This window comes from Scyliorhinus canicula, chromosome 8 (genome assembly GCF_902713615.1).
Source record: "Scyliorhinus canicula chromosome 8, sScyCan1.1, whole genome shotgun sequence".
Lineage (NCBI taxonomy): Eukaryota > Metazoa > Chordata > Chondrichthyes > Carcharhiniformes > Scyliorhinidae > Scyliorhinus > Scyliorhinus canicula.
Window position 1 is genome coordinate 64,022,916 of NC_052153.1, and position 16,094 is coordinate 64,039,009.

Below are 16,094 nucleotides of genomic sequence, written 5' to 3' on the forward strand. Positions count from 1 at the left end.
TTGAATCTTATCTAGCAAAGAAAATTAACTTTATAAAATTGAAAAAATAATTAGAATCGAGGTTAATTTCTGACAATCAGCATCATAACAATCGTACAATAGCTCAAGATAACCTGCCATTTACAACTTGTTTGTCAAATATGTAGAAATCGACCTTACCTTAGCAAGCACATGTTTGTCTTTAATAATATATTCGTATGTGGTTAGAAGAACATTGAATTTTCCGCTGCGCAACTGTGGAATAAAGGACCGTCGGAGAGCTGGTGTACCCTTAGACGCAATGAGAGCTGTGTTACCATAACACACCAGCAGGTATTTACCAGTTTTCTATTATAAGCTGTCATTTTATACAATAGAGAAACTTTGCAGTTAGTGCAAAATTACAACACATATTTACAGCTGTAGAAGTACCAAGTTATTTTTCACCAATTGGTTACTTTAGGGAAAAAAAATAATTGCTTCTAAAAGCTTTATATATAACTTTCCAGTAAACGTTTCCATGTTTATTCATTGTAGTTCAGTCCACATTTATCAGTAGGATTTCTTTCCTGTACCATGCCAGAGCTCAACCTTTTCACTGCCAAATGTAAATAAACCAACGTATAATAATAAGTTCTTAAAATATGCCAGTATACAAATGATTGCATTGCTCAAACAGTTAAAGTTGAAAAAGAATATCCTAGAAAATAGGTCAGTTCAATATTCTTTATTTGGATCTGGAAAGAGAAAGTAATGGTCACATGAAATGCCAAATAACTCACCACATCATTATTATTTAGGAGTAAATTAGTACTATAAAACTCAGAACTGACAGCAACAGAAAAATCACAGCACTTTTTCCACACCAAAGACAGAGAAAAAACTAACCTTGTAAGAAATCTTCACGACAGATGGGGCCCACTTATCAAACTCATATACCCAGTTGGATAAAGTTCTAAAAGGGGGAAAAAATATCTAACTTATTACGACTTCCTGAACATAGTTATTCCATTACTAAATATTACAGAATGTTCAAATTGGAAACCAGCTTTAAATTACAGTCACATTGTCAATGAATTTATTGTACTGGCATTTCAAGGTTTAGAATGTTTACATTTGATTATATATTCAGCTCCCAATGATTGGGAACACTAATTACTATAACAAATCAAGAGTAAAATCTGGAAGTTGGATTGATGAAATATACATGATATTTGAGCGTTACTCCAGGCAATTCGAGTGAAAACACTCATAACCTTTTTCCTGTATTAAACTGGCCAATTTTAAATCAAAATGGTTTGCATAATACTTAGGATCTTTTTTAATTTGTTAAGTAGAAAGAAAATGTGTATATATATATTATATATATATGATACATATATGTATAAAATATATAAATAATAACAAAATCAAAATTGAAGAAACAGCTGTGCTTACCAATAATACAGCTCCAAGTCAAAAAAGCAACCAGTTACATGGATTTGCTAATAGCAGTATTAGAGGGGCGAAAGTCCTTAATATAAAATGGATAGGTTTTTTTGCAGATTTATTTGCACACGGGTCAGAAACAAAAATTAAAGAAATTATTTCAAAATGTACAGCCTCTTCTAATTAAGGAAAAGTATTCTACTAATTCCTTATGTTAGACATTTCCACAAATGAGCAGTTAGAATCTTTTAACTTTCAAATAACTTGTGGTATTTCTACTATATGTGGAACCCTTGATCGACTATTTTCAAATTCCTCGGAAATAGTCATCTTACATCAAATCTAGTAAGAAGTCTTTACATCAAATCTAGTTAGCTATCAGGCCTGAAATGTTTTGACTTAATTTTATGTAGTGCAATATCATTTTTTAGTGAGCTATATAGTTATGACAGCATATGTCAAGTACAGTGGTCCAAATCAGTGTAACCCCCAATCAAGATGGTCTGTGGAAGTTTGGTGATGGCTACAGGTCATGGGATATGATGGAACTTTTTCTTGTTTGGGGTGGTAATGTGGCACTGGGGTCGAAAACTTGTTACCTGCCATTTATTAGACCAAGCCTGGATGTTATAGTTGGAAGTAAACTGGCATGAGAGTCTTCATTATCAAAGGAATGATCATTGCAGCATTTTGAACAATCTCTCCATGGAGTCTGGCATCTGTGCTTGTATCAAAGCAATGGTAGCAGTAGTTCTAGAAAACCCCAACTCAGCATTAAAAAAGAAAATGACTGGTGGGGAAATACTGCTTCATGGCAGTAATTTTTGAAATGTTTTTTTATTGAGTTTTCATATTTTATATCCAACAAATTACAAATTATTAGAAAAAAAAAACGCAAAAATTAACATGTATATTTACAGGTAAGTATCTTCATAATAACAACTGTGGCCGCCCCCTTTAGCCGGCATACATATTTTACATTCCCCAATATGGCCGAGGCACATGTTTATAGGCATTTATTTACAGTTTGGTTTTGGGCCTTAGCTTGCCATCAAACCCCCATAACGAACCCGTTACCCCCCCCCCCCCCTCCCCCCACCGGCTACCTTCCCCCGATTCCCGTCCATTTTCCCCTGATTCTTGGCCACCTGACTATTCTTCCTCTTGTTCGTTGGCCACAAACAGGTCCCGGAACAATTGCATGAATGGCTCCCACGTTCTGTGGAAGCCGTCGTCTGACCCTCGGATGGTGAATTTGATTTTCTCCATTTGGAGAGATTCCGAGAGGTCGGACAGCCAGTCTGCAGCTCTGGGACGGTGCTGCTGACCGCCAGCCAAACAGGATTCTACGGCGGGCGATCAGGAAGGCAAAGGCAAGGGCGTCCGCCCTCCTCCCCAGGAATAGATCTGGCTGGTCTGAAACCCCGAAGACCGCCACTATCGGGCATGGCTCCACCCTCACCCCCCACTTGGACATAGCCTCGAAGAAGGCTGTCCAGTACTCCATAAGTCTGGGGCAAGACCAGAACATGTGGGCGTGGTTGGCCGGGCCTCTTTGGCACCGTTCACATCTGTCCTCCACCTCCGAGAAGAACCTACTCATATGGTTTCTTGTTAAGTGGGCTCTATGTACCACTTTTAGTTGCGTCAGGCTGAGCCTTGCGCACGTGGAGGTGGAGTTGACCCTATGCAGTGCTTCGCTCCAGAGTCCCCACCCTATCTCAATCCCCAGGTCGTCCTCCCATTTCATTCTTGTTGCGTCCAGTACGGTGTCGTCCCTTTCTACCAGTCGGTCATACATGTCGCTACAGTTCCCTTTCTCTAGGATACTTGCGTCCATTAGGTCTTCCAGTAGTGTCTGTCGTGGCGGTTGTGGGTACGTCCTTGTCTCCTTTCGTAAGAAGTTTTTGAGCTGCAGGTACCGTAGCTCGTTCCCCCCGACTAGCCAAAATTTCTCTGGCAGTTCGTCCAGTGTTGCGATCCTGTCGTCCGTGTATAGGTCCCTGACTGTCAGTGTCCCCCTGGCCTGCCTCCACCTTTTGAAGGTGGCGTCAGTCAGTGCTGGTGTGAACCTATAGTTGTTGCAGATGGGAGCCTTGTCCGACATTTTGGTCAGGCCAAATTGCTGCCGCAGTTGGTTCCAGGATTGGAGGGTGGCTGTCACCACTGGGCTGCTGGAGTGTTTTTTGGGTGGGGATGGGAGTGCTGCCGTGGCGAGGGCCCGGAGGGAGGTCCCCATGCAGGAGGCCTCCTCCGCACGCACCCACTCGGCTTCTGGCTCCTGGATCCATCCCCTTACTCGCTCGGCTGTTGCCGCCCAGTGGTAGAATTGTAGATTCGGGAGGGCTTCTTTGGGATCCTAGCATTTTTACCCCCCCCCCCATACGAACGCCATGATAAGTTTGTCCAGCACTTTGAAAATGGCCTTGGGGATGTAGATCGGAATGGATCTAAACAGGAAGAGGAACTGGGCAGTACGTTCATTTTGATCGTCTGGACTCTCCCCGCGAGGGAGAGTGGGAGTGTGTTCCATCTTTGCAGGTCCTTTTTTACTTCCTCCGTCAGGCTGGTGAGGTTCCATTTGTGGATCCCTTTCCAGTCATGGGCTATTTGGATCCCCAGGTAGCGGAATTTGTGTCGGGCTTGTTTGAACGGCAGCCCCTCTAGTGCTGCCCCCCCCCCCCCCCCCCCCCCCCCCAGCGCTTGCAGGTGTACTGGGACGATCTCGCTTTTGCTCATGTTGAGTTTGTAGCCCGAGAAGGCTCCAAACTCTATCAGGAGCGCGATGATTCCGTCCATGCTGCTTTGTGGGTCCGAGATGTAGAGGAGCAGATCATCTGCATAGAGTGAGACTCTGTGCTCTCTGCCTCCCCTTCGGATCCCCCTCCAATTTTTTGTTGCCCTGAGCGCGATTGCTAGCGGTTTGATTGCTAGTGCGAACAGCAGCGGGGACAGTGGCCATCCTTGTCTGGTGCCCCTGTGCAGCTGGAAGTATTGGGAGTTGGTATTGTTGGTCCGTACACTCGCCATGGGAGCGTTGTAAAGGAGCTTTACCCAAGCGGTGAACCCTATTCCAAGCCCGAACCGCTCCAGTACCTCTATGAGGTATTTCCATTCGACTCTGTTGAAGGCCTTTTCTGCGTCCAGGGAGACAATCACCTCTTGTGTTCTCTCCCCGGAGGGGGTCATTATCACGTTCAGCAGGCGCCTGATGTTCGAGGTAAGCTGTCTACCTTTGATGAAGCCCGTCTGGTCCTCTGTGACCACCTCAGGTACACAGTCTTCTAGCCTTTTGGCTAGGATTTGGGCCAGTATTTTGGCATCTGCGTTCAGCAGAGATATGGGTCTGTATGACCCACATTCCGTTGGGTCTTTGTCTTTCTTAGGTATCAGCGAGATTGAGGTCTGTGTTAACGTGGGTGGTGGTGTGCCCCTAGCTAGCGAGTCTGTGAACATCTCCCGCAGGTGCGGGGCCAGCGCTGTTGCAAATGTTTTGTAGAAGTCCGCCGGGAATCTGTCCGGTCCCGGCGCCTTCCCCGTCTGCATGGAGCTAATGCTGTCCATGATCTCTCCCAGTGCTAGTGGTGCTTCCAGATCCCGTTTTCTGCCCTCTCCCACGACTGGTATGTCCAGTCCATCAAGGAACCGGTTCATACCAGCCTTCCCCGTTGGGGGCTCTGAGGTGTACAGCTCTTGGTAGAAGGCCTTGAAGGTTTTGTTAATCCTCTCTGGTTCTGTTTCCAACGTGCCTCTGGTACCCCTGATTTGCCCAATTTCTCTGGTGGCTGCCTGCTTTCTCAGCTGGTGTGCCAACAGGCGGCTGGCTTCGTCTCCGTGTTCGTACAGGGTCCCGCGCGCCTGGCGGAGTTGGTGCACTGCTTTCCTGGTGGAGAGCAGGTCAAAGTTCCTTTGTAGTTCTTTTCTCTCCGCCAGGAGCTCTACGGTCGGGGCCTCGGAGTATTTACGGTCTACCTCCAGTATGGAGTCGACCAGCTTCTGCCTAGCCACCCTTTCCTACCTATCTCTTTGCGCTTTGAAGGCAATGATTTCCCCTCTTAGTACGGCCTTAAGCGCTTCCCAGAACGTGGAGGATGAGACCTCCCCGTTTTGGTTGTTCTCCGTGTACTCTGCTATGGCCCGCGCTATCCTTTCGCTGAAGGCCTCGTCAGCTAGTCAGGCACCGTCCAACCTCCCTGTGGGGCGCTGGGCCCTTCCCATCTCTAGCCGCACGTCCATGTAGTGTGGAGCGTGGTCTGATATCACAATTGCAGAGTATTCCACTTTGTCTATCCCTGGAAGCACCGTTTTTCCCACCACAAAGAAGTCAATTCTGGTGTACATGTTGTGTACTGGGGAGAAGAAGGAGAATTCTTTCTCCCCCGGGTGGGCGAACCTCCAGGGGTCCACTGCTCCCATCTGCTCCATAAAGTGACTGAGTTCCCTTGCCATGCTTGAGGTTTTCCCTGTTTTGGGGTTTGATCTGTCCGTCTTTGGATCCTGCACACAGTTGAAGTCCCCCCCCATGATTAGTCGATGCGTCGCTATGTCCGGGATTTCTGCCATGGTCTTTTTGATGAAACTCGTGTCGTCCCAGTTGGGCGCGTACACGTTGACTAGAACTACCGGTGCCCCATCCATGACATACCGCCCCCCTGGGTCTGTAACCGTCTTTGTCACCCTAAACATTGTCCTCTTGCCGATCAAGATCGCCACCCCCCTGGCCCTTGTCCCATAGCAGGAATGGTAGGTTTCATGGCAGTACTGACGGCTTTCTTTAATGATGATTCGGCGCAGGCAGATAGGGCAGTAATTGGAATCATTAAACTGATGCTGCATTTTATGAATAGGAGCACTCTTCTGAATGTTTGGGTAGATGTCCTTGTGGCTCACTAGGCGAGCAACTAACTCTGGTACAAGATCTAGTTGGTTCCATCCGTCAGTATGTCCCAAAGTCATTTGTATCCAAATAATTATATTGTGATATGCAATCAGACATGTAGACAAACATAGCCAAACAATTGCAGATGACTTGTTGAATCAATTCATTTTCTGGTCATGTTTGTTGGAGGTGAATGTGGGCTAGGACAGCTCTAGTGAAACATTTAAAATCCACAATACAAAACAAAATTAGTGAACAGTTAGGAATGGATGGTTTAATCAAAGGCAGCCAAAATGTATTTGTTAAAAGCAAACTATTTTGTAGAGGTGACCAATTGAACACATGAAAAGACAGTTAGTAAATGTCATAAAATATGTAATTTCAGCATTTGGTAAGATGTGTTATAATTAAAGTAATTACAAAAATGTAGGTTTATGGATTAAAAGGAAACGCACCAACGTGGATGAAAAGGAATAGGTGATGGACAATATACAAGGAACTTAAGCTGAAGTTTTTTTATTTTAAGAAGAATTAATGTGCTTTATTTCTGGGTCCATTGCTAAATTTCTTAAAGATTATGTTGGGCCTCAACTTGCATACTGGACGTCAGTCACTGCGCTGCTAATTACTGACTCTGAAACGTAGCTGCATGAACTGGGTTCCCAAGGCTTTCTGTCGAGGACAGCTGAGTTGACGTTAAAGAAGACACTGCCCCTATTTTGCAAGACTAGGTGTGTGTGTGTGTGTGTGTGTGGCGGGAGGGGGGGGGGGGGGGGGGGGGGTCAGGAGGTTGGGGGAAGTCCTGGTGAGGGTCGGGATGGGGTCAGGAGGATAATTGCCCAGGAGTTAAGTGGTTTTAATTCTAACTTTTTCTGGGTAACTATTTGTGTAAAACAGTTGGAAACATCCAAAATTTGCAATTTAAATTAGCGTTTTGCATGGTTCAGATTGCAGGGCAATTGACCATGAACTTCCTGGACAATTGCTGTGCAATCCTTATGTGGGGACATCCCCATCATTCGATGCCTTGGAGCTCAGGCTGTTGTCTAGGACAAAGGGAGCACGGTATCAAACATAAGGCGCTTGGTAAACACTAAGGAGAATTGCAAAAAAGAGAGTTCCGATAAATGCATCCAGATTAATGGACTCGACAGACATGAATCAGAAATAATTTCATATGAAGAAATATCTGTTAATACATTTGGAGGTAGAACGTGAAATGAAAACATTCCAGTGAAACATATGGTGGACTAGAAAAAGGTAAAGACTCATAAAATTCCATGAAAGAGAGAGCCCAGGAAGATTTTTGTGAAAATTAATTCATGGTATGTAAGCATCAAAGTCAAGGCCAGAATTTATTCGCCATCCCCAGTTACCTAACTAAAGCTGCTTATTTGAATCGCTGCAGTCAATCTGGTGTAGGTTACCCAGTGCTGCTAGGAAGGGGGTCACTAGATTTTGAACGATCAGCAGTTAAGGGGCAGTGATATATTTCCACGGTAGTACCATACGCAGCTTGGAGGGGAACTTGCAAGTGGTTGTATTATCATGCAAGTGCTTCCAGCTGGTTTAGCACACGGCTAAATCGTTGGCTTTGAAAGCAGACCAGAGCAGGCCAGCAGCACGGTTCAATTCCCGGAGCAGCCTCCCCGAACAGGCGCCGGAATGTGGCGACTAGGGGCTTTTCACAGTAACTTCATTTGAAGCCTACTCGTGACAATAAGCAATTTCATTTTCATTTCATCAAAGGTTTGGAAGGTGCTGACAAAGGGTTGTGGAGTTGCTGCAGTGCATCTTGTATATGGCACACACTGCTGGCACAATGCACCATTTTTGAAGGGAGTAAATGTTTACGGTGGTGGATAGGGCACTGGTCAAGCAGGCTACTTTGTCCTGGATAGTGTGGAGTTTTGAGTGTTGTTGCAGTCGCACTGGAGAGTACTGGTCAAGAGGCAAGTTACTTGCCACAGAATTCCAAGCCTCTGACCTGCACTTGCAGCAACAGCATTTATATGACTGGTCCAGTTCTGGTCAATGGTCAGAATATTGATGATGGGGGGGATTAGAGATGGTAACGCCATTGAACATCAAAGAGAGATGGTTCATTTTTTTTGTTGGAAATGTTCATTGACCGGCACATGTGTGGTACCAATGTCATGTGTCACTTATCAGCCTAAGCCAGAATGTTGTCCAGGTCCTGCTGCATGGACAGAGTATCCGAGGAGTTGAGATCACCAGTGAACATGCCCACTTTTGCCTTTATGTCAGAGGGAGGTTCATTCACTGAGCAGAAGATGCTTGGGTCTAGGGCACCATTCTGAGGAACTCCTGCAATGTTGGCCTGGGGCACAGATGATTGACCCTCAATAACCATCTTTCTTTCTGTTATTTTCCAGCATCTTCTTTTTTTTCCTTTCAGTTATATAGTATTCCAACCAGTACCGTGGGCAGCACGGTAACATAAGTAATTAGCATTGTGGCTTCACAGCGCCAGGGTCCCAGGTTTGATTCCCTGCTGGGTCACTGTCTGTGCGGCGTCTGCTTCGGTTTCCTCCCACAGTCCAAAGACGTGCAGGTTAGGTGGATTGGCCATGATAAATTGCCCTTAGTGACCAAAAAAGGTTAGGAGGGGTTGTTGGGTTACAGGGATAGGGTGGAAGTGAGGGTTTAAGTGGGTCGGTGCAGCCTCGATAGGCCGAATGGCCTCCTTCTGTACTGTATGTTTTATGTTCTAAAGAATTTTCCATTATTCCTATTGACTTCAATTTTGTGACTTGATGCCCCACTTGATCAAATGCTGCCTTGATGTCAAGGGCATTAACTTTCACCTCACTTCTGGAAGTCAACTCTTTTGTTCTATGGTTGAGCCTAGGATGTGGTGAGGTCTAGAGTCGAGTGGCTCTGGCAAAACTCAAACTGAGCATCAGTCAGCAGGTTAATACCGAGTTAGTGTGGCTTGATGGCACCAGATAACCATCAATTACAGTTTCCATGGCTTTGCAATTATTTTACAGTAGATGGGCAGGGTAGTAATTAGCCAGATTGGACTAGGGTCTTGTTTTTTTTGTAGACTGGACATATAGCTGCACAATTTTCCAAATTGTTGGGTAAATTTTATAGCTGCGCTGAATAGCTTGGCTAGGTGAACGACTAGTTCTGGGCCACAGGTTTTCAAGTATTACATCCAAATTGTCTTTGTTTTAATACAGAATAATATAAAACAGCATTGTAGCTAATCATGAACATGACTTATGTATCTTGCCCAAGCACATTTTTATACATTGGCAAGAGAGATTTACAACTATTAGGTTCTATTTTAGTGAACATATACAACCAACACAACTTTCCTAAAGTGCACTTTGCTTCTCAAGAATTAGTTTCAAATTAAATTTTAAAAGTTGATGAAATGAGACAAAGTATGCGTCATTTGCACCTCCCACTAACTGGCTCAAGAGAAAACAATTAACTCTCCTGCACTTTTCTTCTTCCAAGCAGCTTGGGGTTGCAATCCATAACCTCTTTCATTATTATATATGCAAAATAAAATGATAAAAAAAACAAGATTGCACATTTTGGGTTTTATAATCAGAGACATTAACTAAAAGAGATGATAACTTGGTAAAGGGTGGTTATATCAGTTAAACACCAGTTTATAGTTCTGGTGACCTATTTTTTTTCCAGGGAATGAAAAGACACAGTTTCACTGGGAAGAGGAAATACAGCTGAAAGTAGACCAAGTCCCAGAATATTCAAGTACAACTCCTGTCCAACTGTTCAGAAGCATGAATCAGCTCATACTGGAACAAAAATAAATGTCTGGAGTATAGTGTTTTTAGCAGACTTACGAGAGGGGTACGATAATGAGATAGGGTCCGTTGAGTCTCTTATGTTCCATCAGGTAAGTAATGAGCCCAATAGTCTGGATCGTCTTTCCAAGTCCCATCTCGTCAGCCAGAATTCCATTTAGATTGTTATTGTAAAGAGAAACCAGCCACTCTAGCCCTTGAAGCTAAATATTGCAGTAAAATAAAATTTATTTACCACATAGCACTTTCTTTTTGGAAAATAAATTAACTTTTCAACTTTAATCAGAAATACTATCCTTCAACTCATGTCCACATTTGTTTAAAAGTGGCTTGTGTTGAATAGTACATGGATTTTATCCAAGGATGTATTTGTAGATTGGCACGAGAGATTTGCAATTATAATGTTCTTTTTGCAGGCCTTTACTAACACAACTTTGCAAAATTGCAGTTTGCATTTGGGCATGGAGAATTTGTTTCAATTCAAGTATAATCATCTTTATTAGCGTCACAAGTAGGCTTACATTAACACTACAGTGAAGCCACTGTGAAAATCCAAAACATAGAAGAAATAGGATGAAGTTTTCTTTAACCCACTCCACCAACAACTCTAAGTAATTAACTTTTTTGAACGCTCCTTCCTCCAAATTCCTTGGGGCTGCAGTTCATAGCCTTTCCCAACCATGATTTAGATGACATTTAAAGATGTCGATTTTTGTTAACATCAATCCTCGAAAGTCAACCCACAAAAAGTTGGATTAAGATAAGAAGATAATAGTAATTGCAATTCCACTAATTCTATAGTTAAGTTTGGAATGGGTAAATCTCAGCAAAATAGCTGGACTTTACATTGTTAATCATCATGCTATGAATGTTTGCAACATGCTCTTTTATAATTTATATTTTAAAAACTTCAATGGGATCCAGAAATCTAGGGATCACTTAAGTTGATTAACTCCAAGCTACAAAGCAATATTCTAATGTTGTATATTCATTCAAAGTAAAATGGGAGATGCAATAACTAATAGTATTGTACTGCTGACTGCTCTCTCAATTTTCACCTCCGGATAATGCTGTCATCTGTTGAAACTCACAACCGAGTGCTTGTAGAGTAACCATTTCTGACTTGTTTGAATAATTATTGTTGACACCATGACCTGAACAATCAAGTGCTGACAGGTTATTCAAGCATGATGGGCAATACCCACTTTCTCGAACATTACATTTCTGGTGAATGGCAGGACATTTGCTGCTAAGCTCCAACTACCATGGCAATGCACTTTTAATTCAGGCAAATAAAAACATGATTCATTGTAATTGGGAAAACTTTCATCATAAATACTTGTTGGAACTATTTATACATAATGCTTAGTCCCATCTCTGTACTTACTTGGTAATGTTTAAGTGATCCATTGATCAGCAAAGTTGATTGTTTCTCTATCCTTTCCGTCACTGCATGTGCCACTGCATAATATGACTGAGAACCTTTCATTCCTGCTCGCATGCTGTATTCATCATCAACATCTTGTTTAGCACACCTAAAATCAAAAGGACAGTATAATCAATCACGCCTGTCCATTAAAGTAAAAAAAATATATTTTACTAAATCTATTTATGGTGAAATCCAGAACTAGTGTTCTTCCACAAGTGAACAAGGGCAAATGTCACAACTACAGAATACTGATCAGGGCAAAATAATGATTATGCATTTTTGTTGGCAACTTCAATTCTGTTTTATTCCCACGTCATTTTCTTACGACCGGTGCAGGGTTCTGAAAAACTGTGGGGTCTGACTGATCGCTCAAGAAATCAGTGGAAGCAAGGAAACACAAGCACTCCTTTACGCCCCTGCCAGCTGTCACAAATGATAGCTCTGGATGGAAACTTCCTCAGTTCTTGCTGTGGAGCCAGGTCAGGGCCAGATGTTTCAATGGTAGACAGTATACCAAAAAAAAAATGAGGAGTGCGACCTCCACTAGGATGCTTGTATGGTTTCACTGATGAGATTCTCATCTAAAAGAACTTTTTGGTCTAAGAACTTTTGTTAGAAAAGGAAATTGCTTCCTGGGCTTGGGTGCTGATCAGAACTGTGGCAGGGTTCAGTTTTGAGTGAGGCTAGTGGCCACTAGGCAATTGTTCCAGTGTCCTGTGAACTTCTAGTAGCACTATTGTCTCATTGGTCCAATGCAAACAGACTGCATTCCCATCTCTCAAATCTGGCACTGTGCTGTATTGGAAGGTATTAACAGGTATGACCATAGCTCAGTCACCAGGATCGCTGTCTACGGAATTCTTGAGCCAAAGTTTGTAAATGGAAACTTGTTTCAGCTAGGTACAAACTCCCAATGTCATAATTCTACATATAAACCCTTCCTCAAGAACTTCACTACAGGCAGTAGTGGAAAGCATTTCAATAAGATGCAATACAATAGAAAAGATTTATCTGTACTGACCTCTCAACATGAACTGAGGATATCCTCCCAAAGCAAACCAAATTGTGCCCAAATAAGGGGTAGAATAAGACCATGCCTTTATAAAGCACCTTTGGCATTGAAAAATATTCAAAAGCGTTTTGCAAGGACATTATCAGACAAAATGGATGCCAATGCTGAACCAAAGGGCGAGATAAAGCGCAGTGACTAAAAGCCTGGTTAAAGAAATAAGTTTTAGAGTGGTTCTCAGAGGAAAAAAGGATCTTGAAACACAGAAGTATACAGGAAAGAAATTCCAATGCACGAGTGCCCCGGTGACTGAAGGCATGCCCATCAGTGGTTGACTAAAGGGAGGGCTCAAAGGTACATTTGGTCAAAGTCAGAGGAAGGGTTTGAGGGGAATTTATAAACAAGGTTGTAGTTGTTAGAGAAACAGGAACCAACATGGGAAATCAAGGACAGGAGTGATACGTGAGCAGGACCTGTTACAAGATATGGGTAACAAAGTTATGGAAGAGCTGAGTTTGCACAGAGTGGTGAACAAGAGGTTAAGCAGCAGAGTAGACAAACTGTTAAGGTGGTGATAAATAACAGTTTTAACAGCAAACGTATTGAGACAAGAGCAGAGGCAGTATTTGTGACAAAGATGTGGGACAGACTTTAATAGCCGTAATATGGCCGGGAAACTGATGACAACACTGCCACAGCTGTTTCCAGGAGGCCCAATAGGATTTATTGCTGCCTGATCAGCGTTGGGCTTCCGATTCTTGCTTTAGGAATTATCTCCCTCCCCATCCTCTGACCCCGAAAATCCAGGCAGGTGTCCTGCCGCCGAGGGCTGCCAGCCAATCAGATGCCAGGAGCTCTCAAGTACCTGCAGCACCAATGGGAGCATTGGCCACTTCTGGTACTACAGTGTGGCCTACACCAAGTATCGATGGTTGACCCCACGGTATAAGGCTTTGCCAGGAGCGGACATGGGGGCCTCGGGAGGCCGGTATCGAGAAAGATAGCGAGGAGGTAGAGATGCGTGTCATCAGCAAACATGGAAGAGCACATGCATTTATCTGACTTTGCTCGATGTCTGCAGATGATGTTACTAAGGGAAGGGCTATAAATGGAAGAGGACAAAGGTTAGATCTTTGAGACTCAAGGTTAACAGTGGAGACTGAAACCGAAGTCATTGCTGCTGATATTCTGATTACTATTTGATAGATCAATTGCTCTCACAATTCTATTAGTGAGAACAATCCCACTGACTTGGACAATGGAAGATTGGAAGAGAGATAATGCCTCGTCGGTCAAGGATGGCATTTCCAGCTTTTATGAGTGCCACGGCAGGGACAGAAACTTAACAATTTACCCACATTACAATTTTCCTCCTATTTTAGACATTTCTGGTTCAATTTGGAATTTGCCTTGAATGCTCAAGTTTCCTAACCAAACTCTCTAACAGCAACCAAAAGTATCGCTTTCAATTGAGAGCGGTCTTTAATAACATGGGGTAAAAAGGCAGAAAAAAAAACTTACTACTGGCAGTACTCATACTCATGTTCTCCTCCTTTTCAGGTGTGCCATTTAATTGTTTTGCATACGCCTGTTATGCATCTGATTATATGTGATAATGAAATGAACAAATGTTGCACACTGCGTATTAATTTGGATGCTTTGATAAATTGATTCTAACCAACAAGAAAATCTAATGCATCAGTAAAATAATACTAAATACATTAGTGATACAAAAACAAATAGCGAATGCTAAAGATCTTTCGAAAAAGGTTCTCCTGAAAATATACATCTGCATGCATCATAGAAAGAGAATACGGATAGCACTTGGGGTAGCATTTTAATGACCCTGCTGGCAGGCTTGAAGGGGGTGGGGTCTGTAAAATTCCCCAGGTGTTCAACCTGTCCACAATTCTGATGGGCAGAAGAGGCCTAGGGCACCCCGCAACACCCACAGGAGATGTTCAGTAGTAGGGGAGAAGCCAGCCAGATCACCCTGTTCGGGAGGGAAAGGATTGCAGCACCTCTCTCTCTCCTCCCCCACCCCCCACGTGATTTATGCCCTCACAATCAGGGTAAAGAAAATGTTTCCTCGGTGCATTAGAGTTGTTACAGGAGCTCCTCTTATTTGGCATCATTCTTGGTCACTTGCAGTTTCGCATTTCTGCCACTTGATGGCACTTAAAGTTTACACAGATTCTCTTCTGCAGATGAAAAGGACATTTGAAGAATTTGTTTGGCACACTTCTTTCCTTAGTAGCGCTGACTGCCCATTTTGGAAATGCAAGTTTTTTTTTAAAGTTTGGGATTGGCCATTTTCACTCTGTTCACTCCTTGTAATTTATTTAGGATTTTATTTGCAAGAGGTTCAAGTTTTAATACATACTCAATTATCTGCTTTGCAAAAAAGTCTGATACGTCTTCAATGTTAGGAACAATAATCTTCTTTTCTTCACTGTCTGGTGCAACTGGGGCTTCTTCATCTTCCTCCTCAAAAGAAAAACCCAAAAACCTTATATTTAAATCAAACAATACATGGAGGCAGTATATCAATTAGAACTGGAGTCTTTTTATGTCTTGCAGCACAAGCACCGAGATGAAACAAATTAAAAGGACATACTGAAGAATCAATTTCCAGAGGGATGATTCATCAACTGCGGTTGGAAGCCTTTATATATATTTAGCAACAAACTCTTGGACACAAAGGAACAAGATGCATCTCATTTAATTGGTTGCTGGATTTTATTAAAAAGGAAGCACAGAGGAGCATCAGTGCAATATGATTTGACACAATGGATGTTCACACCCACAATGCCCTATCCTGAAATTCCTGAACTCTTGCAAGCTATTTTGAGAAACCAGTAAAAACGTCAATCAACCTAGGCTGTTCTTCCATTCAGATCAGTCGGGATCTCACTGAATAGTGGAGCAGACACGATGGGCTATGGTTTGCTCCTGTTCCTACGTCTTATGCCACTAGCTCACGTATCACATGGGGTAGGTCATTTAGCCCTCAGGCCGCTTCAACATTCAATGAGACCATGGGCACGATCTAATGAAAAAGTTTTAAAGTATCATTTGTGGCGGGTTTTGCTGAGAGTTCACCCTCTGTCTGCAAGTTCCTCACCACTAACTAATGACACTTAATAATTTTTTTGAGTCCTCAGGCGCTTCTCCCTGGTTAGGCCCACATCCCCACCCATGGGCAATGTCACCTCCTCGCACACATGGGCATTACCCCACACACCCTGAAGTGATGACACCCCGCTATGTGGTCGCTGAGGGCCCAACCTTTTCAAGCCTTCCCACTCCCCCTTTTGGGCCCCCTCCCCCTTCCAGGCACTCCACCAACCTTCCGAAAGCCCTTTCGTACCTGCCATACACCCCTCCTTCACCCTCCTTTCATGTGCATGGCACCCTCAGGTCCTAACCCTGGTCAGTGCCACCCATTCAAGGAGACAACCAGGGGGCCACTCTGCCCTGTCCCTGACCACCCAGAGGCCTCCGATGGCCCTGGAGACCACCCCACCCTTGGGTACCGTTCCGCCTGGTCCAAGTTTGTGTGAA

At 43.4% G+C, this 16,094-nt stretch overlaps 1 protein-coding gene across 6 annotated transcripts in view; it reads right to left on the bottom strand.

Annotated features, from left to right (window-relative positions):
* The window catches only part of LOC119970292 (probable global transcription activator SNF2L2), a 188,747-nt gene that overhangs the window by 82,436 nt on the left and 90,217 nt on the right, over positions 1–16,094 (bottom strand). For all 6 annotated transcript variants that reach the window (XM_038804675.1, XM_038804672.1, XM_038804676.1 and 3 more), the window contains 5 exons: positions 14,914–15,017; positions 11,480–11,627; positions 10,132–10,295; positions 868–934; positions 160–270 (listed from right to left, as the gene is read on the bottom strand). In XM_038804675.1, the coding sequence (XP_038660603.1) occupies positions 160–270; positions 868–934; positions 10,132–10,295; positions 11,480–11,627; positions 14,914–15,017 (594 nt within the window). The remainder of the gene's footprint in view (positions 1–159; positions 271–867; positions 935–10,131; positions 10,296–11,479; positions 11,628–14,913; positions 15,018–16,094) is intronic.